The sequence below is a fragment of the Mesoplodon mirus genome (genome assembly GCF_964341445.2).
Source record: "Mesoplodon mirus genome assembly, chromosome: 17".
NCBI classification, from domain to species: domain Eukaryota; kingdom Metazoa; phylum Chordata; class Mammalia; order Artiodactyla; family Ziphiidae; genus Mesoplodon; species Mesoplodon mirus.
The window spans coordinates 66,723,297-66,750,988 of record NC_138993.1 but is presented as its reverse complement, the minus strand read 5'-3'; the positions used below and the strand labels follow the sequence as shown (position 1 = coordinate 66,750,988).

Genomic DNA, 27,692 nt, shown 5'->3' with positions numbered 1-27,692 from the left:
GACAAATTTAGCAGGTAGGCTATTTTTTTTTCTTTTCTTTTTTTTTTTTGCAGTACGCAGGCCTCTCACTGTTGTGGCCTCTCCCGTTGCGGAGCACAGGCTCGGGACGCACAGGCTCAGCGGCTATGGCTCACGGGCCCAGCCGCTCCGCGGCATGTGGGATCTTCCCGGACCGGGGCACGAACCCGCGTCCCCCCCATCGGCAGGTGGACTCTCAACCATTGCGCCACCAGTGAAGCCCCAGGTAGGCTATTTTATAGTATGACCGGTTCAGTTTCTTCAACAAGATGGTATCACAAAGAGAAAAAAAAAGAGAGACTCTGCTAGATTAAGAGGTCCAAAGGGCATAACAACCAGATGCAACGTGGTCCTACAGTGAATTTCACATTAGATGAGCAGATATAAATGACATCTGGGGAACAAAGGGGGACATTTGAGTACGGCCAGGATACCAGATGAGATGAACAATACATGTATATGCCCAGAAGAAACCAGAAAGGTTCTCTCACTGATGTGTTAACAACGCTCAACTCTGGGCAGCAAGAACACAGTAGTTTTATCTTCTTACTCTTGTTTACCTGTATATTCTAACTTTCTACACTGTACATTGACTACTTTTGTAATAACAAAGGGTTCTTTTTAACTTAAAAAAAAAGGGCTTTTTTTTAAAGAAGATGTTGGGGGTAGGTGTTTATTAATTAATTTATGTATTTTTGCTCTGCTGGGTCTTCGTTTCTGTGCGTGGGCTTTCTCTAGTTGCGGCAAGCGGGGGCCACTCTTCATCACAGTGCGTGGGCCTCTCACTATCGCGGCCTCTCTTGTGGCGGAGCACAGGCTCCAGACGCGCAGGCTCAGTAGTTGTGGCTCACGGGCCTAGTTGCTCTGCGGCACGTGGGATCCTCCCAGACCAGGGCTCGAACCCGTGTCCTCTGCATTGGCAGGCAGATTCTCAACCACCGCACCACCAGGGAAGCCCCAAAAAAGGGCTTTTAACACGACTAACCATAGAGGTGGCCTTAAGAATTAAATGAGATAATACATGGAAAGCATAGTGACCAGAATGAAGACATTCAGTATATGTTAGCAATTTTTTTTTAAATAAAAGGAAAATGAATCCCCTTTAAGTCATTTAGGACATTCCATGATTAAGAACTACAGAACTACAGAGGCATTCTGTACCCAGAAAAAAACCAAAACAAAACAACACCCACAGATCCACCAGTGGACAACAGTTGACCTTTATCCACGCCCCCAATGTAACGTCTGTTCATTCATTCACTTTCTTTTATTTCTGTCTCTCTCTCTCTCCTTGGAAAGTCAAAGTAGAGAATGGCAGAGCGTATAAAGTAATCACAACATCAGCACATAGGTTTATATGGGAAGACGTGGTACAAACCGTATCTCTGGATTAGGCAGTGGTTATTGTTTCTTGAAGCCAACACTTAGAACGACAGGCTTTCATTCTTATCTGTGTGGTTAGTTTTTACCTACGTAGGAAGAATGTATGTTTTAAAAGCATGATGTTCCGAATATGGTAACGGTTACCAGTTCAAACACAGGATGCCGTGTCCAGGGACAGACTCAGGGTCAGGGTCCGACAGGCTTCGGGGCCTCTGGGGAGGGTCTCCTTGTGGGTGGCGAGACGGCGCTGGGTTCCGAGAGCTCACCTATTTAGACAGAGGACGAGTGCCCCGCTGCCGACTGCAGGAGGACTGTGTCACTCCCTGATTACGCTGACTTGTGCTAAGGCCCTTGTAATCTGAAAAAGACCTTCCTGGGTACCGTCCCGTCTTCTGGTAAAGACAGCTGTAAGCCCCGCACGCTGGCTGCAGGGCTAACTTTGGAAATTCCGCAGCACCTTTTGCATTCTAAACTGAAGCAGCTCCAATCAAATTCACATGAACGGCTCAAAACGGAATCAACTCTCCTTGGCGGAAGGATGGATGTGAGGAGGGTGGCGATGACAGCGGCAGGGCCAATCAGAGGGCTGTCACTTCCAGGGACCACGGGGGAGGAAATCACACCCATCTTGATGCCATGGTTTAAACATGCCTGTTTCAATTTACTTCATCCAGGAGCTCTTCATCTGTCTTTCCTCATTCAGTGTACAGTACGACGTCTCTGCCAGCCAAAGGACAACACTGCAGCAGGCGCCGCAGAGCGGCAAATTCTGATAGGCCCCCTGCACCTTTAAGAACACAGCCAAGTAGAAACTGGATCCCACGTCGGTCGTGGTGCTCAGAGAGTAGTGGAGTACGTCTGACCTCACCAGCACAGCCAAGTGATTCTGAGCTCTGCCAGAAGAAAGCCTGCTGACTTCTTTTCCAAAGACCCCTCCCCCAAGCAGTTTTAAACTTGCATCTCGGAGTCAGTACTTTTCTCCTTCTAGATGCCTGAGCCCTGGTGTCAGTAGGACAAGAGCTCCAGTAAGAGTGTAGTTCAATAAATAGAAAGGAATTCAGCTTCTTGTTTAACAGCAAAGTGCAATTTAATCTCCGATCTATATAAATGGGAAGCCGAAAGCTATTCCTGGAGGCCCGAAGAATTAGCTGCAGCTCGAGTCACTTCAAGTCTGAACCGCGGGCCCGTTTCTGTCTGTCTCACTCTCGTCTGCACCTCCTTCGCCTATGAAGTAGTGTCCATATAGGGCTTCTCCCAAACGCTCCCTCCTTCACCATCTGCCATAGAAAACTGCCTGGCATCTCAACGGTCCCATCCTTAAATTTCTGCTTGAATAGGTATTTGAGAGTGTGGGAGAACAACACTTTGGATCTGGGAAGTCGCCTTCCCGGCATACCTTGTGACAAAGTGGAAAGCAACGGGGAGCTTCTCAACTTCCTATCAATTTTATCACCCCAGAGCCAAAGGAATTCTCTCCGGAAAAGATTTCTAAAATGCCAGTTAACACTGGGAGCCAGAAAACAGCGACAACAAACCCCCAAACGTGCTACGTCCATCTGAGCTTGTGTCACTTGAGGAATTTATCAGATCGGTCGGAACAGCTGGCAAAATACCAGGCACACACACACGGCTTGATGGTCACAAGTTGTCTGGAATTTTATAACAAGGACCAGAATGGTAGAAAATCACAAACCTCTAGAGATGATGATTCACAAAAACTGAAAAGGTGCAAAACTCATTGCAAAGTAGAACGGGGAGAAAGGACTGGGGTTGGGGGGGCAGTGGTAATTTATGCCACCCACTCCCTAAGCAGGATGAAGGCCCAGTGAAATGCGGGAGGAAAAGGCACGCTACTGACCAACGGCTGGGCTGGCCTTCAGATTCATTTCACTATTCTGAGCTTCGAGCAACATACGTTCCAACAACAGGAAAACCAGCCCCAGAAGCTGCGACACGGTAGCCCCAATAAGGACACCGCACGAAGATGCTACTGCTGTCGGCAGCTTGGAACGCGGGTGGCAGCCCCAGCTGCCCCTCCTCCACGGGAAGCGCCCTAGCCGAGGCATGTGCTTCCCAGAAGGCTGACGGCCTCTGCAGTTCCCGGCCACTTAGCTGCTTCATTCATTCGAGGGGTGAAAGTGGAGGTAAACTATCAGCGGTGACTCGTTCAGAACACGCGAAGCCGTGGGAAGCGTCTTCGCCTGCCTCTCTTTCTGGAATCGCACAGTCGTGTACCTGGTGCCCCTCCTGACGCAGCCCCGGGATGCCCAGCTGGGACCTCAGACGTGATCTGGCAGAACCAAACCCGTGACTCTCCACCCTCCCCAGTCCTCTAGTTCCCTCCACCCTTCCCATTCTAGCTGTCACCCATCCATCCAGTTGCTGCTGAAGTCAAAACCTTAAGCATCCCTTCTTCCCTCAGCCTCCACCCACAACCCGTCACAAATTCAAACCGACCCCACCTCCAGCACGTGCTCCAAATGCATGTGTTTTCTCCATTTCCACTCCACCACCTCCGCTGCCGCCATCATCTTGGCCTGGGTGACGGCCATCTCCTCCTGTCATCCTCCCCTCGGTATCTATGGCAACCAGTCTCCCAACACTACGCCTCTGCCCCACCTCAGTGCACTTCGCCCTCAGTGTTCCCGCCATGAGAACCCTCTTGTAGGTATCTGAACGTCTGGAGGTTGTTTCTGCCTTGGGCACTGCCTAAGCGTTCCTTCTACCTGGAAAGCTCTTCCTCTGAAAATGACTGACAGATCCTTGTCACTTTCTCAGCCCAAGCATCCCAGACCAAGCACTGTAAAGTCATCACCGGTCACCTTCTATCACGTCATCTACTTCCATTACCTAAAGGCTCTGACCATTATCTGATATTTTTCTTGTTTATTTAACCATTGTGTCTGTTCCCGTGATAGTCAGGCCAGTCTCTTCACCAGTATGCTCCCCGTCCCTGGAGCAAGGCTTGCACACCACGTATACTGCATCAGTACTGTTGACCGAATGTTTTCATCTCTTTGATAAATGATGAACCATTTAACCAACTCAACCACCCAAAACACTGTGCTCTCAACCCAGAGGGACAAGAGAGGCGTGACAGCCCTCATCTTGAACAGCTAAAGCTTGAAAGGCATGTGCGGCAGGAATCTGGCTGGTCAGACCAGTGTAGTGTGGTCCTGAAAGGGAGGCGGTTTGTCTTCGCCTGTTCCCACCAGGCTCGGCTCTCTTTCGGAATACCACGTGTCTTGCTGTAAGTTATAAAATGGGCAGTAGCAGGCATGAAGATGAGGAAGATGCTGATGAGGATGATGGAGGCTGTCACTCAGAGCATCCCTGCTGGCTTCCGGGCGCTCCATGCATACTAGTGCTCATCCTCAAAACACCGCTGGCCAAGCGAGCACTGCAGTCGCGTTGCCACGGGACTTAACAGAGGTGCAGGGGCGTGTAGTAACCGGCTGCTCACACAGCTACCAGGGGCGGGGCTTGGCCACACTCCGCCCACTTGGCCACACTTTCAAAGAAGCTGACGTACAGTTCATGTCGATGCCCCCACTGCAGCAACAGAGAGAAACTGAGTTCACGTCTTGGTTTCACAGAAGAGATTCATTTCCCAAAACTGCCTTGTGAGGTGACAGGTATAAGAGGGGGAAATATGACAGTAACAGATTATAAGCCCAGATACTTCATAGCACAGCCTTCGAGAAACCAGCTTTCAGGGAAACTGTGGTACTTTCTTTCTTCCCATGTTTATAAACACAACTGGGAGGGAGGAAGGTTCAACTGTCAAGCACAGAGCAGATGCTGGTCAAGGAAACATTGTGAAGATGTCTCATCAGCTGACTGAGAACATTCACTCTCTCCACTCCACAGCAATAAATACCCAGTTTCCAAACCACTAACCTTGTGAGTTCTTCTTGGAGTTGTGTGTGGTCAGGTGGAAAGAATTTCACCACAAACTTAACAACGACATGCTTTGGCCCTAGAAAGGGGGGAGAAAGCAGTAAAGCATTTATTGATTTGTCTTTCAAATGCCATTAAAGATGTAAGAGGGTATATTAGATACCAAATAATAAGTCTTATTCCGAGCTGCCCAGAGCACTTCTGCCAACATCCAAGTCACTTAATAGCTGGTTAAGTTGGTTACTAATTCGTGGGGAGACAGACACCTGTTTGGGTTTTTTTTTAATTATATTTTTTGGCCACACCGCACTGCATGTAGGATCTTAGTTCCCTGACCAGGCATGGAACCCACGCCCATCCCTGCGTTGGAAGCGTGGAGTCTCAACTACTGGACCCCCAGGGAAGTTCCAGATACCCGGTTTTTAAAAATACTGTGACAGGCGCATTACATTGAAGCATCAAACTTTTCCCCTGGAGATGTAAATTGTACCCAGATTTTAAAAGCAGGCATTTGTCTTCAAAAATTTATCTGTCTGCTTTAGTCCAAATATAGGCTTTAGACAGCTTAAGGAAGAGATAACGAAAAAGTAAATCAGTTACGTAATTTATTATTTCTAACTCTCTCCAAGGTACACTGGCTACTGTGTTCATCACAGTCAGTCAAAGCCTTTACTAAGTGTCTCATACACCATCTTATCGATAAATTCCAACAAAATTACGAAGCAGATCTGGGAGGGGGTGGGCAGGGTAAGACTGGGAACGAGACAGGTAACTTTCCAGAATTCAAACAGAACATCAAATAGATTATAAAATAATAATTTGTAACCTGAGTCGGAATTTATTTTGCTGTATAAGCCACAATACAAAAGCAATCTTACAGGTTCTGCCATTTGGAATAACAGCAAAAGTTTACATTCTATGAAATTCAAGGTATTATGATGAAATCCAAATTTTAACAGCAGTTGTATAAAAGTAAAAAATGTCTTTTTTGCTCTACCTTTCACCGTCACAAAAGATGTTATACTCTTATTTTTATAACACACTCAAATTTAGGGAAAAAAACCCCAAATGATGTACCAGAAGATGAAGATGTTGGCAACACGTACAAAATTAGGAGGAAAAAAAACAAGGCACAGGAATACTGAAACCCAGAGAAGCCGGGCTTCTTTCTGCTAACGATTCTAAAAATTAACAGAAATCCTCGCGTGTCAATTCTGGATCACGAAAGAGCAAGAACAAAACGGGGAAGATGGGAAGGTCTCGCTCATTCTTCCCAGCAGTTTTCACAGACGGGGAATTAAATGAGGCTACTTGGATCCTTAGGAAACCCGAAGCTAGGAAGATGCTGGCACTCAGTGCAAAATGACAGCTTTGTCACAAGGGGCGAATCACAGCCCACAGAGATGAAAAGAAGAGCCTCTGCTCGGGGGCTAAGCCAAACCACAGCCGCTGTCCTGGGTCGGACACTTTTCCACCATCAGCAGTTCCCACGGCGGGTTACTGCGGGAACAAATGTCATCAATTTAGATGCTGTGCTTCCTCCAGCCTTCAGGCCTGGTGGCTGCTCACAGCAACATGTCCCCCACACTTAGTCCTAGGCCAGCCGCCCATAAACGCTGAACAACGGCTGTTTCGTTTTCTGCATTAACGATTGCGTAATTTAAATGATGGAAGATCAATATCAATTTCAACTGCGTAAGGGCCACTCAACACAGTGTGCCTGTTTATTACAGCCACATAAATTGCTGTAAGTAGCCTGGTGGGGTTTCTTTTTTTTTTTTAATAAACTTAGTTTGTTTATTTATTTTTGGCTGTGTTGGGTCTTCCTGGTGGTGCGCGGGCTTCTCACTGCGGTGGCTTCTCGTGTTGCGGAGCACGGGCTCTAGTTGCACGGGCTTCAGTAGTTGTGGCACTCAGGCTCAGTAGTTGTGGCTCGCAGGCTCTAGAGCACAGGCTCTGGACGCGCAGGCTCAGTAGTTGTGGCGCACGGGCCTGGCTGCTCCGCAGCATGTGGGATCTACCCGGAACAGGGCTTGAACCCGTGTCCCTTACATTGGCAGGCGGATTCTTAACCACTGCACTGGTGGGGTTTCTTAATCAGACATAAAACCGACCCCAAGAGGTATTGTGTGACTCATGTTCAACTAAAGGAATGCAGTTTTGTTACCATCCTCAGTCTCTTGCCTGGTCTCTGGCTGCAGTGAGGGACAATTCGGGATGAACTGGAGAAGACAGCTTGTCTTTGAACTTGACCTCACAGCGGAGAGAGGGGAGGATGGTCTGGTGCTGACGCACAATGAGAAGGGAGGGAAAAAGCAAGTGTTCCCTTTCCTTACTTCTCTCCTAGACCCTCCTTTATCTTTCCTTCGACAACACGGTCTAAATGCAAGGCAGACTCCCTTCTGTCCTGCTTGCCAAACACACTCTCTCTCTCTCTCTCTCTCTCTCTCTCTCTCTCACACACACACACACACAGACACACACACACAGACAGACAGACAGACAGACAGACAGACACACACACACACACACACACACACACACACACTTTTGGGCACCTTATTTTTCCAAACACCACTTGCATTCTGATCTCACAGGCTTCGAAAAGGCAGCACAGAAAACCTAATAGCAATTTTATGAATAAATGGTTCCACCTCCCGCCTTCAAAAGTGACAGTAAGAAACATGAACACAGACAAGACAAGCTCAGCTGCTTGGGGCCTTGAGGGCCTGCTTTAGTCGTTAATTAAAATGACATTTGTTTTCCAAGTTTTGATTACCAAATTGTTATATATTAAAATTGCAGAAGATACATTTAATAGTAGGTGGATTAGTGGATGCTGAAACGCAATCACGGGGTAAAAAAAGAAAGTATGGCCCCAGTGCTTGACACCACAGGGCAGATGACGCCTAGACAAGGAAGACGTCTGGCTTTATATTTGACATCACTGTTAAACAGGCGGGGGTGGGGTGGGGTGGGGTGGGGTGGGGTGGGGATATACTTACTTCTAATCTGCTTGACAATAGGTTTTAAGAGATCCAGCCACACCTACAAAGGAAAAGAGAACAGACTGAGACATCAGTTCTCAATGAGACAGTGCAAGTATTTTGAGACTCCACTAGGAGCTGTTTAAAATCAAAATATTTTTGAGGATTTGAAGCGGCCTGTGCCTTTTTTTTTCCCCTCCAGAATGCCATAACTTACATTGTCTCCCATGTTTACAGAACAGATCCGAACTTGCTAATATTATCCCTGAGCTTGAAAATTAAAAGTCTCTCCTAGATGCAAATAGTGCACGGTTCACTAAGAATTTTTCTATTCTCACTGGTACTTTGATCACAGTTAACTATTCAGTAAATATTAACGCGTGATTGCACATCTGGCTATAAATGGAGTAAAATATGCATGCTTCTTAGTGAAACAAAATACATGCATATAGATGTACATACAGAACAGCACATCTTTGAGGGGTACAGAGAGGGAGTGAACTTTTATAGAACATACTTCTGCACAAGGCACCATCCATAAGCTATTTACCTCTCAAAGCAAGGCCAGAGGATTCCTGTTAGTCAGGAGAGAAATCTGAGACTTGCAGAGGCTCAATAATTTGTCCCAGGCCCTCAGCTAGAATGTGGCAGAGGTAGGACTGAAATCAGGTTTGTCCAACTTCAAAGTCCAGACTCTTTTCACACACATTCTCCTTAGCATGCAATTCAGGCGGCAAAATTTTAAAAGAAGACAGAAACCAGTTGTCATTAATAAAGTATAAGTTAACCCCTGAACTTGTGATCCTGTGAAAGGGTTCTGCTGAAGCTCATATTTGCATATATGATTTTTAAAAAGTTAATGGGCTTAATGTAAAGAGGGTTTTATAAGTAAATATGAAAAAGAGAAACACTCCTAAAGAAAATTATGCAAAGAATAACAGGCAATTGGTGAAGAAAAAATGCCAACGGCTAACGAGAGAATGTCCAAGTTCACGAGTAACTTGCACTGCAGATGCAAATTTAATCAAATACCATTTCCACCCATTAAATACGCATCTAGATATGCCTGTATGCAGTGCATGCCTGTATTTTATAAACCCAGAGTTGGCAAGGGTGCCAGGAGATGGACACTGCCCTGCTCTACTGGTGGATGTAGGAACTGGCACAACGTTTCTGGAGACCAATTAGGGAATAATTATCTAAAGCCTAAAAAGCATTCATATATATACTCTTTCATCCCATAACTTGACTTCTGATGAATTATTTGAGAGTGTGGGAAAATGTGTTTGGGAGGTGGGAAGATGGGTGATGTCTTCTTTTCTTCTGCCTTTCTATATCACCCAAATTACCTTTAATGATCACTCAGAATTCTCATAATGAAAAAGGTAAAAGTAAGGAAATTTAAGTGTCTATGTATTCAGGTTAATCTTCCCCACCACCTTTTCAAATAAATATGATTTTCTAATGAACTTCTCATTTCTATATTCCCCGTCCCCTACCACTCTGTTATATGAGAAAAACAATAAAGGCATTAGTTGACTTAGGATCACCTCCACTGTCACATTCATAAGACTCAACCTTAAAATGAGGGAGAATAATCATTCAAAACAACAATCGTCGTTTGTGAGATGAATTATTTTTCTCCCAAGAATCCTAAAAGGTGGCAAAAATATCTCCATTTGAAAGAGGAGAAAAGTGGGATTCAGACCATAGCTGCCCAGGGCTGGGACTCAAACCCTGTTCTTCAAAACCATTTATTCATTCAACAACACATCACTGTGTTGCTCTGCTGGGTTCTGGGAATACAATGATGGGAGACCAATCATGGTGCCTGCTTCATGAAGCATATGGTCTAGTGAGAAAGACAGGAAACAAAACCTTCCCAAGAAAAGTAAAGAAGTACCTGAGACAAAGGAAACAAGGGGGAGTCCCAGAGGACTCTGAGTGTCAGGATAGAGAGGTTTGACCCAGTTACAGGTGGGGTAGAGGCAGGAGGAAGCCTTCCCTGAAGGTGACATTGTGCTGAAATCTGAAGAGAGGTGAGAAGAAGCTATGAAGACATGCAGTAAAAACACCTGTCCAGGTGACTTAACATTAGGGGAGACCAACATGACAGTAGAACAAGGTTGGTGGGTCAGGAAGGGGCCAGACCCTACAGAGGCCACCTTAAGACACTTCATCGTTATCCTGAGGACACTGGGAAGAATTTTAAATATGGGGCTGATACGATCAGATTTGCACTTTGAAAGGATTACGCTGGCAGTGTGAGAACAGGAAGAGGGGGTCAGAATAGACGCAGGTTATCTGCTGAGGTCGTCCAGGCAAAAGAGGATGGTGTTTTGGACCAGGAGGGCAGAAGTAGAGTTGGGGAAAATCAGGTGGAATCAAGAGAAATGTAACATGGTCTTGCCTGGTGGCACAGTGGTTAAGAATCCGCCTGCCAATGCAGGGGACACGGGTTCGAGCCCTGGTCTGAGAAGTTCCCACATGCTGCGGAGCAACTAAGCCCGTGAGTCACAACTACTGAGCCTCTGCTCTAGAGCCCGCACACCTAGAGCCCGTGCTCTGCAACAAGAGAAGCCACCGCAGTGAGAAGCCCGCACACTGCAAAGAAGAGTAGCCCCCACTTGACACAACTAGAGAGAGTCCACGTGCAACAACGAAGACCAAACGCAACCAAAAATAAATAAATAAAATAAATAAATTTTAAAAAGAAGAAGAAAGAAAGAAAAGAAAAATGTAACAGGTAAAATCCAGTGGGATTTACCGATGGGCTAGATGTGGTGGCCGAGGAGGAGACAATATCCAGAATGACACTCAGATGTCTGCCGTAGGCATGTGGATGGAGGCTGCTGCCTTTCAGAGACAGGGAGCACTGGAAGAGGGCCAGGACGGAGGGGTTCTAGACACTTTCATTTTAGGAGGTGCCCTTGGATTTCACGAGGAAGAAACAGTATGAAAATGGTGGGACACACTCATCCAAAGCTCAGAGAAGCCTGGGCGGGAGATCTCACATTTAGAGGCTGCCAGCACTGTGACTCCATGAGGACAAGACGGCCTCGTGGAGCCCAGAGGATGAGATGCATCAGCACTGATGACGCGTCTGCCTTAGAACGGCCGACGGGCACAGACAAGGACAGAAGGAACGTAAGGAGAGAGTCACGTCACGGTAGCCACGGGAAGACAGCGCTTCCAGAAGGAAGAACATCCAGAGCTGCTGAAAGATCAAACAAGATGAGAGCTGGAGTATCTGCTGGTCAGTGGACTTGGAGAGGAGACAGGAAGGATGAACAGCTTTCCAAGAAGCTTGGCTGTGAAGGAAGAGGCCAGAGAATGGGTGTGTGGAGGAGGGAGAAGAATCAAATAAAGGTACTGTTGGGGCTTCCCTGGTGGCACAGTGGTTGAGAGTCCGCCTGCCAATGCAGGGGACACGGGTTCGTGCCCCGGTCCGGGAAGATCCCACATGCCGCGGAGCGGCTGGGCCCGTGAGCCATGGCCGCTGAGCCTGCGCGTCCGGAGCCTGTGCTCCGCAACGGCAGAGGCCACAACAGTGAGAGGCCCGCGTACCACAAAAATAAATAAATAAATAAAATAAAGGTACTGTTGATTTGCTTGTCTTCCACAGGAAGGACCTGGGGGTGCTTAAAAGGGGGAGGGGTTGGGACTTTCCTGGCGGTCCAGTGGTTAAGAATTTGTACTTCACTGCAGAGAGCAGGGGTTCAATCCCTGGTCAGGGAACTAGGATCCCGCATGCCACGTGCTGTGGCAAAAAAAAAAAAAAAAAAAGGAAAGAAAGAAAAAGGCGGAGGGAGGGGTTGAGAGTATGAGCAAGAAGGGATAACCAGTATCCTAAGACACCTGGGATGGTGCGGAAAGAGAGCTCTAAAACATAGGGCACCGGAGACAGAAAGAAGAGCTTTTCCAGCGGCGCAGGGAGGGAGCAGAAAGGCTGATGGTAGATGGACGTCAGTTTACACTTCTGCGCGGGAAGATAAGAAAGCTCCTCTTTGACACCATCTGTTTACCCCCGTAAAACCTGAGGGTTGGAGGATGTGGGCGAGTGGAGAAGGTCTGACATGTTGTGTTTGCGTGTGAGAGAATTAACCGAAGAACTCTAGAGGGATTTCCTGCAGCTGCGGAGCGTCCACTCGTGAGCCTGCCAGCCTGTGCTCTGCGGGCCTCCAAGCCTGTCTCAGGGGTACCACCTCTGAGGTCTTTCACCATTGCCAATTCTGCCACAGAATCTGCCTAAACTTCTGCAAACCACTCAGGACCAAACAGATATGCTCTGGCAATGTAGCAGCCAATTTTATGAATTGTTTTAAAACATCTCTCTTCTGTTTTTGGCATTTCTGTGGAATTCATCAAATATAAGCACCAATTTGAGCCAACCGACCATGTGGTTTTAAACCATGAAGGCCTGGAAACATCACACTGGCCTGAATTAGCCTGTCTAGTAGAGTTCTATGGCAATAACGTTCCAAGGCATCGGTTACGTCACAGCTAAACTGGCCTGGGTGAGAAAGCGGGGCCCACAAGACCCTCTCCATTTACCAGTCAGATTGATATTTGCAGAGCTGAGAGGAAAGGCCTTGCACGCTAAGGACTTAAACCACTAAAAAAGGATGAGCTGGAGGGAGCAGGAAGAAACATAGGGTTGCTGCTCGACTAAAGGACTGAAGTTCGTTTAGGTCATCCTAGCCAAATCACTTCTTCATTCAACCTAAGCAGAACAGAAACAAGTTCCAGATGAACTAAAAAGGCAACAAAAGCACCATAAACTTTCTTTTCCTGCCAACGGATCTCTGGAGGGTCACAACTGTAATCATCCATCTCTAACCTCACCCCCGCAACTCCTTCAACCAAGCCACACATCCCTGTTCTCACTAAAATCATGCTGCTGGTCTCCAGAGCACAGCTACAGATCCACATTACCTGACTGTAGAGGGATTTGGTTAAAACGAATGGGCTTCTAGAAATGCCATACCTAGTCAGGAGGACTCACGGAATCAAGGAACTTCCCCTGCTGGGATTTGAAGGCCTATAAAGTAAGAGTTTGCTCAAGCTGTCATAACAAAGTACCACAGACTGGGTGGCTTAAACAACAGAAATAGGTTTCCTCCCGGTTCTGGAGGCTGAAGGTGCCCCAGGTTTGGTTTCTCCTGAGGCCTCTCTCGCTGACTTGCAGACGACCGCCTTCTGGCTGTGTCCTCACAAGGTCTCCCCTCTGTGTACACAGGCTCTCATGTCCCGTGGGTATCTCCCAGTTTCCTCTTCTTAAAATGATACTGTTCAGACTCGACTAGGGCCCACTCCCACAGCCCCATTTTAACTTAATCACCTCTCTCAAGGCCCTGTCTTCAAGGACTGTCACATTCTGAGGTGCTGGGCGTCACAGATTCAACATACACATTTTCAGGGGACACAATTCAGCTCATAACACCTATCTTCCACAATTTAGTTTCAACACAGCTTTTCAGCCCCATCTTGCCCTGCTTGCCTACATTTCAGTCAGCCTCCCTATTTTCCTTTGATACCCTGTTAAATGTTACTTTCCCCTTTTGGACTGTGTTTTCTGCACTGAAATACTCTTAGAGAAGAAAGGCTTTAATGCCTAGGCATCAAAGGCAAAGCAAGATGAATCGCTGTCCCCGAAGCCTTTATGTTCTTTTCCTAAAAATCTTTTCCCCCTATTATTTGGTGAGTGACATTTCAGTTGGATTTTGTAGGCAACTAAAAGATTTGAGGTATTTTGGAAAGAGTCTTATTAAAAGAGAGTCACTTACATGACATCGGGCAGGGGGACAGCGAAGAGTCGATTTCCTGAGCACCTACTGTGTGCCAGGCATTGGATAGGTGCTTTATACACTCTCATTTAATATCCACAACAATGTGGTTGTTTTACACACGAAGGAAGCCAAGCTCAGAGAGCTTATTTAAGTTGCCCAAGGTCAAACGGCTGGGATTCCACTTCAAGTCCATCTGACTCCACACCTGTGCTTTTTCTGCAACATAATATGCTGCTCCTCTAAAAAGACTCAACAAAAGTTCATCTTTCTTCTTATTTAGAAGTCAAAACTGCACACAGCAGAACTATTTCATCATCAACTATAAGATATATAGGAACCAGGTAAAATATGATACAAAAAATTATCCAGTGTCTAGAACTCACTGCAACAAACGAATTTTTCTGCAGGCTGGCTCCTACAAGAAATGACTTTACTTTGAATTTTTGTTTGTAATAGTTTGTTTGAATGTAATTTTTCATATTGATCTTAATTAGTTTATTAATTTTACATATGGGTATATTTATAAGATATGTTAAGTGTGGCTTTCTTTTTAAAAACCTATTAATTTTTAGAGATTTCTGGTTCTGGTCAAAATAGAGTAACAGGGACTAGATTTATCTTCCTACATGAAACAACAAAAGAAGGAAGAAAGAAAGAAAGAAAAGGAAAGGAAAGAAACATGACAGATCTGAAGATTTGGGACACCAATGAGAAACAGTGATCCCCGAGAGACCGGAAACTAAAATCATGACCTCTATGACTACACCAGCCTCTGCCTTGAGCAAGTTTTCAGGCTATGGTGCAGAGAGAAAGAACATAGGCAGAACCTGGCAAAATCCATGAGTTGAAAAGATGGGGCTGAGAGTGCAGGGGATCAAGGTAAAGAGAGTTCACAGGAAAGTAGAAAGCATTTAGGAGACTACAGAGGGTTACCCTTGAGCAGGCAACAGAGTACTGATCAACGTGTGCTTGTGAGGAAAGTAGCCAAGATGGGGCAAAAAAATTAAAAAACAAATAAACAAAAAAAACCACAGAGGATTAGAGGTTACAGGCCTGTTGCTCACACAGGGCCAGGAATACTACCTATTCTCACCAGCCAGATGGGAAGACCTCATGACTCATGGGCACTGGGTAGAGTACTGAAGGGTCATCCGTTAGGAGTAGGGAATCATTCACCCCAGACTGCACACTACACCAGTCCTACCTAACAAGTCTTAAAAGCCAGATCTGAAAGGACTGAATTGTTTCCAAATAACTTACATGCATCCCCCCCGCAAACTCAGTAACATTTACAGGAATACAAAACTACCCAGCACTCAACAAGGTAAAGTGCACAATATCTGACATCCAATTAAAAAAAAAAAATCACCAGGCATACAAAGCAGGAAAATATGACCCATAATTAGACAAAAAAAAAAAACCCAAACCAAAACAAAACAAAAAAAGCAACCCCCCCCAGAAAAAAACAATCAAATGGGACCTAGAATTGACATAGATGTTAGAATTAGTAAAAAAGATATGAAGACAGTTATTATAACTGTATTCTCTATGTTCAAAAGGTTGAGATATAGAAGATTTTAAGGAGACCCAAACTAAATTTCTGGAGATGAAAACTACAGAGTGTGATACAAACATACACACACATGCAGACGCACACACACACACACTGGATGAGATTAACAGCAAGTGAAGCACTGAAGAAGAAATACTACTGAACTTGAAGAACTAGCAATAGAAACCATCCAAAATCAAACACAGAAAGAAAAATTACCAAAAAATTAACAGAGCATTAGAGAACTATAGAGTAACTTTAGGCAGCCTAATATGCATGTAATTGGAGTCCAGAAGGAGAGGAGGTGGCAGGGGAGGGGGAAAGAAATGGAAAAATATTAGAAGAAATAATGGCTGTGATTTTTCAAAATTAAAAAAAACTATAAACCCACAGATCCAAGAATCTCAGCAAACTCCAAGCATAAGAAACATGAAGAAAACTGCATGGAAGCACATCACAATCAAATTATCAAAAACAGTGATATAGAAAAAAATCTTAAAACTCAGCCAGAGCAAAAAGAGACATTATATATAAAGTAACAAAGATAAAGATGACAGGAGATTTCGTGCCAGAAACAATGTGAGAATGCAATGGTGCAAGATTTTTAACATACTCAAAACATCTTAGAATTTTAGACAAGGCAAAAAACATCTTTCAAAAAGGAAGGCAAAATAAAAACATTTCCAAACATGAAAGCTCAGAGAATTCATCGCCAGCAGAACCACATAATAAGCTACGTTAAAGGAAGGCCTCTCTGAGCAGGAAGAAAGTGATATCAGATGGAAATCTGTGTCTACACAAAGGAATGAGGAACACCAAAATGGCAACTGTATGGTTAATATATGTTTTAAGAATTTTTTATTATTTAAATCTCTGTAGAAGATAACTAACTGGTAATCAAATGTACTTCAATTAAAAAAAGATAACTGACTGGCAAACAAAAATAACAACAATGTAATGTGGGGTTCATAACTTATGTTAAAAAAACAGTAACAACAAGAGCAAAAAGGTAAAAAAGTGGAAAATGGAAGTAAGGCTTTATACTGTATGTGAAGAGGAATAATATCACTCGAAGGCAGGTTGTGATAAGTTGAAGATGGACATTATAAACCCCAAAGCAACCACTCAAGTTACAAATCAAAGAGCTATAGCTAATAAACCAACAAGGAAAGTAACATAAAATCATCAGGATATTCAATTAATCAAAAGGAAGACAGGAAAAAGGAACAAAGACGGATAAGACAAATAGAAAACAAACAGCAAGATGGCCAATTTAACTTTTTTGTTTGTTTTCCTATAAAAAGATTTTTTATTCTACTTTTTAATTTTTTAATTCATTTTTATTGGAGTATAGCTGATTAACAATGTTGTGCTAGTTTCTGCTGTACAGCAAAGTGAATCGGTAATACATATACATATATACACTCTTTTTTTAGATTATTTTCCCATATAGGTCATTACAGAGTATTGACCCAAGTTCCCTGTGCTATGCAGTAGGTTCTTATTAGTTATCTATTTTATATATAGTAGTAAGATGACCAGTTTTAATGATATCAATAATCACATTAAATGTAAACGATCTAAACATTCCCAATTAAAAAGGATTGTCAGATTTGATAAAAAGGCAAGACCCAACTCTATGCTGACTACAAGAATCAGACTGCAAATATAAAGACATAAATTGGTTAAAAGGAAAGGGACGGAAAAAGGCATATCATGCTAACATTAATAATTTTTTAAAACACTGAAATGGTTAAATTAGTATCAAAGTAGACATCAGAAGAATATCACGTGTATTTATTTCACAAATACTTTATACACCCGTGTTTAGTCTTCCCTATTTTCATAATTTCTTATGACAAAGGAGTCAATTAATTAAGAGGATATAAAAATCTGAAGTATTTATATACTTAATAACAGAACTTCAAAGTACATGAAGGAAAAACTGATCAAACTGCAAGAGAAATAGACAAATCCACAATTATGGTTGGAGATTTTAATACCTCTCACTCAATAACTAACAGAACATATAGACAGAAATTCACTAAGGATACAGATGATTTGAACAGCACTATCAACCAACATGATCTAACTGCCATAGATGGAATGCTCCGTCCCACCCACAGGATGAGCATTCTTTTCAAGTACACATAAAACATACACCAAAATAAACCATATTCTGGGCCATTAAGGAGATACCAGTGAATTATTTAAAAGTCCTCATGTCATACAAACTATATTCTCCAGCAACCACAGAATTAAATTAAAACTCAATAATAGAAAGAACTGGAAAATCCTTATATTTGGAAACAAAATAACATACTTCTAAATAACACGAGTCAAAGGAGAAACCAAGGGGAAATTAGAAAGGATTTTAAACTGAAAGTGAAAACACACTAAACTAAAATTTGTGGGATGCTACTAAAAACCTTTTAATTTAAAAATAATCTATCGGTATAGAATTCATCTATAGGCAAGCTAGAAAATTAGAAAATTCACAAAAGCAAAATTTTAAAAATTGTCCACCACCAAGAGATCATGGCTAACACTTTAATGAAGCTGTTCTCAGAATTGAGCTTGTATCACATTCACCCTAAGAGCTTGTTAAAACACATACTATGGGGGGGGCTCTACTCACAGACTTCCTCATCTGGGTGAGGACCTGAGAATCTGCACTGCTCAGGTGATGCTGATGCTGCTTGCTGACCTGGGGAGTGTGCTTTAAGACCCACTGCCTTCATGTACATCCCTTCCACATTTTTTTTTGAAGAGCGATGTGCATGGATATAAACATACATACACTTTTTAAAAACCCAAATGAGATCATATTGTTTATAACCTACTTTTTGCTTTTTAGTCAATGATTTCTATCTTTCTATTTTGTAAACTTTTCTTCTCACCAAATAATCACACTCTATTCAAATTCCTTCATGTGAATAAAGAATGTCCTTACTGGGATCTGTCAAAACTAACCTCCAATCCAGGACCATGCTTCATATCTGATTATGTCCATTAAGTCTCTCTTAATCTAGCCTCATCCCCTACACCACCACCACCATCCCCCGTTAAAAAAACAAAACCAAACAACAACAAAAAATTGACTGCTGAAGGAATGCATGAATAAAATTTGAACTGAAAAATTGAGGGTATGTTTTTATTCATTTACAAGGAAAGCTCTAAATAAAAAGGAATTAAAGATAGACCTATAAACCACAGAATGAAATGAAATGAAATGTATAAAGAGGGCCATCTTTATGCATTAGTGCATTAAATTCATGAGGCAATATCTGATATCCCAGATGTAGGCAAAGGCAAGTTTTGGAATAAAACTAGAACTTAATATTATAATGCAATGCCTGGGGCTTCAGGGGGCCTTTGCCTCCAGGGAAATTTTAACCTTTGGGAACCTTTATTTTTTAAGAAGGGCTCAGCAATACACCTCAGGCATGGTATTTATAACACATCAATTACTCGGTTTTAACTAATTTAAAATCATTTGTTTAATTTGCATTAGCTTTGAAAAATTCAGTTCAAAGGATTTCACGTTGGTATTCTGGTGACTTCATTGGATTTCCCCCCTTTAATCTATAGTTTGCTCCTTCTGGTTTTTTGTTTTTTGTATCACCCTTTTTTTTTTTTTAATTTATTTATTTTTGGCTGCATTGGGTCTTTGTGGCTGCACGCGGACTTTCTCTAGTTGCGGGGAGCGGAGGTTACTCTTCGTTGCAGTGCGTGGGCTTCTCATTGAGGTGGCTTCTCTTGTTGTGGAGCACAGGCTCTAGGGCACACAGACTTCAGTAGTTGTGGCACACGGGCTCAGTAGTTGTGGCTCACGGGCTCTAGAGCGCAGGCTCAGAAGTTGTGGCACACGGGCTCAGTTGCTCCGCGGCATGTGGGATCCTTCCGGACCAGGGCTCAAACCCGTGTCCCCTGCATTGGCAGGCGGATTCTCAACCACTGCACCACCAGGGAAGTCTCGCTCCTTCTGTTTTAATTTTTTTTCTCCCTTCTAAAACTGTCTAATTTAAAAGAACACACAGATGCTTAAAACTACTGAAAACAAACCTACAGCTTAGTGAATTATGAAATGGCAAACACCCTTGTATCCATTAACCAAGTCAAGAAACAGAACTCTGTCGGCCATCTTATCCTAAAACCAGCCCCCTCCCTCTAAAAGTAACCACTACCTAGATTTTTACAGTAACCACGCACATTTCTGGATGTTTTATTTCACAAAGTGGTGCATCTTTTAGTCTTCCTTATTTTCAAAAATGTGATGTCCTTCAAGTATCTTTTCACCTATAGTTTCTTCCTCCATCCCTCTCTTTTCCTTATAGTTTATCTGAATAATTTCTGGGTCTGGATTTTGCAGACTGCACACTCATGGCGCCATTCAGCATGTTCTTCTATCCTCCTGACTGAGTACAATTTGGCAGCTGGATCCAACTGGTCCCTTGGGCAAGGCCCTACATGGTATGTTGGGAGGAACACACTTACGTTTTTTGTTTTCTGGTATTTGTTTTCTAATATCATGACTGTGACACCTTTCTGTTACTCATTTTTATGTGAAAACTGTTTCCTAACCTTCTGAGAAGAAAGTATGGTTCATGGTAGCTTTCCTACCTTCCCAGAGCTTCCTCTTCTATTAATTTTGGGCAGTGTTAAAAAACATGGTGGCTTGCTTTCCGAGATTTCCTGCCTCTGTTTCCCTCCCCTTCTCTATTATTCCTCTCTAGTGTCCTTACCTGGCTCAATTTCACGCCCGTTCTCCACAGTTTCTCCTAAGTGGTGTCCTGTCCCAGAAGGTCAGTTACTGCTCACTGGAGCTGGACTGTTCCAGCACCATCAAGCCTCTCAGCTTCCACTGTTCTTCTCAAAGTGTCCCCCTGGGATTTCTAGTGGCTCTCTGGGGGGTTCTCTTCTCCATTCCATCAGATGCCCTGCTGTTCCCTCTGTTTCCTCCTGTACAGACTCTGATAGCGTGCAGACCCTGTGTCTGGCTGATGTTTTATCTCCGACTGCTTGTACTTTGGGATCCAGGGCTTATACTCTGACACCTAGTTTTACCATAAATGTTGTCCATGGGTTTTTGATGTTGTTAAGTAGCTGTTTTTATGTGGGTCTTGGGTTTGGGAAGATCCAAAAACTATGATCCCACTTCTACCTTCTCAAGACTATCCATTTTAGAAACCTATTTCCAGGTATTTTTTAAACCAAATTGTTTTAAGATGTAGCCTTCATCAGTCACATACGGTGGAACCAACAGGTTAGGAGACAGCTGCCATTGAAAAGATGGTTTGTTACAACCACTGAAAAGATGGTTTGTTACAACCATTGAAAAGATGGTTTGTTACATATGGTTCCCAGGAGGAGGGAGGCATGCCACACCATGCAGGGCCATGCGGGGAAGCACCAGGGTCCGCCAGGAGGCAGAAAGGGTGAGGACAAAGCATGGGCAGGAGGCTTTACTGTGGTTTCCATGGGAAAAGACAAGGTAAGTCAGGGTAAGCAGCTTAGGATTGGCTAGCTTGAGTCATCTTAGTGGGCTCTGGGATGTCGGGCCATCTCTAGGTGTCTGACACCGGCCCTGGGATGATTAAGGCAGAGGAATTTTGTCTCCTGCAGTGTAAGAGCGAGATAGAAGCGGTGGTTCAGAGTATGGCCTCTGGATTGGTTCATTTCCATGTGGGAGGTATGCTGGCAGGGGAGCCATTTGCTATGTCTAAGAACTGGCCAGTCCTGGGAAGGGCAGACTCTCCTCAGTCAACAAGGCCTCAAATGCTGAAGCATCAAGAACACAGAAAATAAGAAAACGCTGAAGGAAAAGATCAGTGGTTCTCAGGGGCTCAGCGGGGAGAGAGGTGTAGTGGGGATTTTCAGGGCAGTGAAACTATTCTTGTTGGTATTTTAATGGTGAACATATGTCATTATACATTTGTCAAAACTTACAGAATGTACAACACAAAGAAGGAACCCTAATTTGAACTTGGAACTGTAATGATAATGTATTCATACTAGCTCATCGATTGTAACACAGCGTCACAGTAATGGGTGACGTTAATAATAGGGGCACTGTGCAGGGGAGACAGCATAGGGGACCTCTCTCCTCTCTTTACTTTCTGCTCATTTTTTCTGTAAACCTAAAGCTGCTCTAAAAACCGAAGTCTATTAATTAAAAAACAAACTGACAACAAATGAAACCCCATATAGCTTCCTTCCAGCTTAAGAAATAGAATATTACCCATAGCTGTATTTTTCCAGCGAGTTGCCTTTCCCCAGACTCTCTGGGACCTGCCCTGTCACCGCAGCCGAACCATGTCCGGCCAAACCATGGGGCTGCTCTGTGTGGTGACCGGGCTGCTCCACCGCCCCACCTCTGCTGGCTTCCCGAACTTTCCTCTGTCCTTGGGTCTGCAGGGCTCTTCACCCTCCACGCCTGGCATGTTCCACAAAGAGCCCCTTCTGGTCTCAGATGTCCACAGGCCCCCAGGAAGAAGCAAAGTCAGAAGCCTGCAACTAAGCATAGATGAAGGAGGCCTGTCTGACCCCAGAGGGGCTGGGAAACCACCAGTTAGTGATGTCTGTCATCCCAGGTAGGTGTAGGTTCTATGACCTCAAGGCCCCTAGAAAGCATGCCTGCTGCTATGGACTGAATTGTGTCCCTCATATTCCTGTGTTGAAGCCTTGACCCCCTAATGTGACTGTATCTAGAGACAGGGTCCTTAGAAGGTAATTAAGGCTTAATGACATCCTATGGATGGGGCCCTGATCTAACAGGACCGCAGCCTTATAAGAAGAGAAAGAGATCTCTGTCTCTCTCTGCTCTTTGAGACACAGTGAGAAGGTGGCCATCTACAAGCCAGAAAAAGAATCCTCACCAGAATTTGATCACACTGATACCCTGATCTTGGACTCCAATACTGAAAGAAATGAAACATCTGTTGTTCAAGCCACCTACTCTATGGTATTTTGTTATGGCAGCCTAAGCTAAGACACCTGCCGAGGGTAAAACTTTTTTCCTGGTGTAAAGAAGATTACAAAATGAACGAAAAGATGCCAGTTTTCTTCCTGAGCTTTACCAGTATTTTAATTTAATTTAATTTGTTTATTTATTTTTGGTTGCGTTGGGTCTTCGTTGCTGCACGTGAGCTTTCTCTAGCTGCGGTGAGCGGGGGCTACTCTTTGTTGCTGAGTGTGCGCTTCTCATTGCCGTGGCTTCTCTTGTTGCAGAGCACGGGCTCTAGGAGCGTGGGCTTCAGTAGTTGTGGCACATGGGCTCAGCAGTTGTGGCTCGCAGGCTCTAGGGCGCAGGCTCAGTAGTTGTGGCGCACAGCTTAGTTGCTCTGTGGCATGTGGGATCTTCCCGGACCACAGCTCGAACCCGTGTCCCCTGCATTGGCAGGCGGATTCTTACCCCTGCGCCATCAGGGAATTCCCTTTACCAGTATTTATTTATACAAAACCAGAATTGTTTATCAGATCACTGAGCATTGTAGCTTTCAAGAAATATTGGCAGTCCAGCCTCACTGGTTTCCGAGCCAGAATGCAAGAAAAAAATACAGCAGATAGCTGACTGACTGCTATGCCGGGAAGCCTGCTGGGGTCAACACTGTAAAGTATCTGAATTAATCCTCATGATAACCCTGTAAAATAGTCATTTATTAATCCCAATTTTTTCAGATAAAGTACAAAATCAAAGAAGTTCAGAATCTACCCAGTTGCTAAATGAGAAAGCAAATGTTTAAACAGAGATTTACAGGCCATAACACAGAGCTGTTCCTACTCTCCCCAATAGGTCCACGAGATACATCTTATATATACAACCATCTCTGCTGGCCAGGTGTGCGCAGCTCTTTGAGATGGGGAGATGTGAGGAAAGGCAGCCCAGTGAAGCAGAGAGAACTTGCATCGCCTGAGACGGGTCTGTGTGTGACTCGGGGTCATAAACCTGGTTACGCAGTTCATACTGAATTTGCTCACTGTAAAAAATGGATGATAAAGTACCTACCTCGGAGAAATGTTATAAAGCAGAGACTGGTAAACAAAGGCCTATGGGCCAAATCCAGCCTACGACCTGTTTTGCTATAGCGCAAAGAGCAAAGATGGGATTTTAAGTGGTTGCGGGAAAAAAAAATCAAAAGTAGCCAGGGGCTTCCCTGGTGGCGCAGTGGTTGAGAGTCCGCCTGCCGATGCAGGGGACACAGGTTCGTGCACCGGTCCAGGAAGATCCCACATGCTGCGGAGCGGCTGGGCCCGTGAGCCATGGCTGCTGAGCCTGCGCGTCCGGAGCCTGTGCTCCGCAACGGGAGAGGCCACAACAGTGAGAGGCCCGCGTACCGCAAAAAAAAAAAAAAAAAAAAAAAAAAGTAGCTATATATTTCATGACATGTGAAAACTCTACGAAATTCAAATGTCCATGCCCGTAACTAAAGTTTTACTGGAACGCAACCACAATCATTTACATTATCTATGGCTGCCTTGCATTGAAGTGGCGGAGCTGGGCAGTTGCCACAGAGACGGTATGGGTTGCAAAGCCTAACACGTTTACTCTCTGGCTCTCTCTGCCGACCCTGATGTGAAGAACGAATGACGTGAAGTTAAGTTTATAGCCGAGTCCACGGAACACAGTAGAAGCCCAAGAACAGTGAGCTCCCTGCATCCACCCCAATGGCAACCCAACATCTCTCTGGGCTTTTACCAGCCTTCAGACTCCAGGTACCCATTAGCTGGCATATTAAGTAAAGGGTCTTGATTCCTAAGATCAGTAATAGCGTCTCTGCCATGGGAAGGCAAATCAATGGAAAAAAAAAAAAAAGCCGATAAAAGACTTCTCTACTTCTGTGGGGCAATCCCACGGGGCAGCTGCCTGGACTCAAGGACAACACGTGCCCGACTTGCATGTAAACACAGCAATCAACTCTATTAATTGACGAGCCATGGGACAAGTCTAATTGAGGGTGGAGCACAATTGATTACTTACTAATTATCACTAGATTATTTCCAATCTTGAGAAACACATCTTAGACCAGGGAAAGCACTCATTCTCCCCTTGAGCTTTTTCAAACCCTGACTATGAAGAATGCTCTGACATGGGCTATTTATGTGATAGAAGTGATGAGAAAGGGGTGAAAGGCTAAGCTGCAGTGCGGGTTGCCTGAACTTACCACCCAGGGACAAAGGTCCACAACCCTGCATGCCGGGGACCCTGGGGGAACAACTAGCTTCCTGTGTATCACATAGAGATAAATGGGCAAAACCAGATGTGACAGCCCATGTCTGGGCATTTTGAGAGTAACCATGCTTCCTGCTGGTTTCCAGATATGTGAGCAGCCTCCCAAAAGAAGCCTGGCAGAGGTAATAATCACAACAGTAGTATTAAAAATAATAACGACAACACGTCCATGGTCATTGCAGCATTATTCACAACAAGCAAGGGGGAAGCAACCTAAATGTCCGTCAACAGATGAGTGGGTAAGCAAAATGTGGTCTATCCACACAATGCAGTATTATTCAGCCTTTCTTGGACTTCCCTCGTGGTACAGTGGTTGAGAATCCGCCTGCCAGTGCAGGAGACACGGGTTCGAGCTCTGGTCCTGGAAGATCCCACATGCCATGGAGCAACTAAGCCCGTGCGCCACAACTACTGAGCCTGCGCTCTAGAGTCCACGAGCCACAACTACTGAGCCCGTGTGCCACAACTACTGAAGCCCTCACACCCAGAGCCCGTGCTCCACAAGAGAAGCCACCGCAATGAGAAGCCCGCGCACCACAACGAACAGTAGCTCCTGATCGCCACAACTAGAGGAAGCCGGAGCGTGGCAACAAAGAGCCAATGCAGCCATAAATATATAAACAGGGGCTTCCCTGGTGGCGCAGTGGTTGAGAATCTGCCTGCTGGTGTGGGGGAGACGGGTTTGAGCCCTGGTCTGGGAGGATCCCACATGCCGCGGAGCGGCTGGGCCCGTGAGCCACAACTGCTGAGCCTGCGCGTCTGGAGCCTGTGCTCCGCAACGGGAGAGGCCGCAATAGTGGGAGGCCCGCGCACCGCGATGAAGAGTGGCCCCCGCTTGCCACAACTGGAGAAGGCCCTCGTGCAGAAACGAAGACCCAACACAGACAAGAATAAATAAATAAATTTTAAAAAAATACATAAATAAATATTAAAAGAAAAAAAAGGACATTCTGACACATGCTCCAACATGGATGGACCTTGAGGACATTACACTAAGTAAAATAAACCAGACCCAAAACAACAAATAATGCACGATGCCACTTATACGAGGTATCCAAAGTGGTCGAACTCATAGAAACAGAAAGCAGAACGGTAGTTACCAGGGGCTGGGGAGGAGGAAAGGCAGCTGTTGTTTAATGGGTATGGAGTTCCAGTTTTACATGAGGAAAATGTTCTAGAGGCCTACTGCACGACAACGAATATAGCTAACACCACTGCACTATTGTAGACTTACTTGAAAATGGTTAAGATGATACATTTCATGTTATCTGTGTTTGACCACAAAAAACTGTAATGATGAAAATGATGATGAGAGTTTCCATAACTAATACTTTCTGAACACTACATACATAGTTCCCAGACCCCGGGCTACATGCTGACCGATACCGTGTGTGATCGTTTCAAAAACCCCACGAGATGGGCACTATCGTCCCCATTTTACCTTCAGGCAAAGTGAGGCACTGGAAGGCCAGCAACCTGCCCCAGTCACCCCGCTGCTAGGAGGCAAAGCAGGGGTTTGGGGGCCGGCAGTCCGACCCACCACTATGATACAACAGCCAGCTAGGAAGTCAGCACTGACAGAATCTGGGAAGGAGACAAAAACCCTACGATGTAAACCTTAAATCTTCAAGCAAGTCTATCTGAGAGCAGAGGTGAATGCAGCTGGTGTTTGCTAGTTGCACACGTGTCTCCCTCAGCTCATCCCGTCAAGACCCGTCGTCCTTGGCTCTTCCAGAACAGATTCCATCAGCCAGCCTCTGGGTGCTTTTTGGTCATTATTTCTGTTCCTGTGTGCTTTTATCTCACTGCATTTTGGGGGTAAACTTTTATTGAAGGTGTGTGTGTGTGTGTGTGTGTGTGTGTGTGTACACACACATTACAAGTGTACGTGTTACAAGTGTATGGCTCACTGAATTTTTACAAACTGATTGCACCCATAGAACAAGCACTGAGATCAAGAAAAAGAACATGGCCAGGACCCCAGAAGCCGTCCTTGTACCCATTTGCACCATCCTATCTAATACCACAGATCAATTTTGTTAAAACAACCTATTTTTTAAATTACATGAAATTAGCTTTCAGGTTGTGATTCGAAATTGACATAGAGCAAAATATAGAGACACGGTCAGAGCAGGATGGTGACTGAGAGCATTTAGAAAGATCTGAACTTGGATCCTGGATCTATCACTGCTCAGCTGTCTGCCTTGTTGAAAATGACTTACTCTTTTTTTTTTTTTTTTAAGAGGTAAATAGACTTTTTGAAGATGTTGGGGGTAGGAGTTTATTAATTAATTTATTTATTTTTGCTGTGTTGGGTCTTCGTTTCTGCACGAGGGCTTTCTCTAGTTGTGGCAAGAGGGGGCCCCTCTTCATCGCGATGCACGGGCCTCTCACTATCGCGGCCTCTCTTGTTGCGGAGCGCAGGCTCCAGACACTCAGGCTCAGTAGTTGTGGCTCACGGGCCCAGCTGCTCCACGGCATGTGGGATCCTCCCAGACCAGGGCTCGAACCCGTGTCTCCTGCATTAGCAGGCAGATTCTCAACCACTGCACCACCAGGGAAGCCCCGAAATGACTTACTCTTTAAGCTAAGACTTCCTTATCAGAAAAAGGAGGTATAATGGGCTAGAATAAATGAACCGGAATAAACGAAATAGTACACATAAACCTATTACGATGCCTTGAACAGAGCTATTCCTAGAGCACGTGTTGGCAAACCACAGCTTTGTATTTTATAAATAAAGTTTTACTGGGACACATCATGCCGATTCATTTACACTACAAGGGTAGAAGTGAAGAGCTGGAGCAGAGACTCTCTGGCGTGCAAAGTCT

At 44.6% G+C, this 27,692-nt stretch overlaps 1 protein-coding gene across 1 annotated transcript in view; it reads right to left on the bottom strand.

The window, feature by feature from the left end:
- FARP1 (FERM, ARH/RhoGEF and pleckstrin domain protein 1) overlaps positions 1-27,692 on the bottom strand; it is a 296,737-nt gene that overhangs the window by 78,428 nt on the left and 190,617 nt on the right. Inside the window, exons 4-5 of the mRNA XM_082601931.1 lie at positions 8,307-8,349; positions 5,302-5,380 (exon numbers count right to left, since the gene is read on the bottom strand). Coding sequence (XP_082458057.1) covers positions 5,302-5,380; positions 8,307-8,349 — 122 coding nt within the window. The remainder of the gene's footprint in view (positions 1-5,301; positions 5,381-8,306; positions 8,350-27,692) is intronic.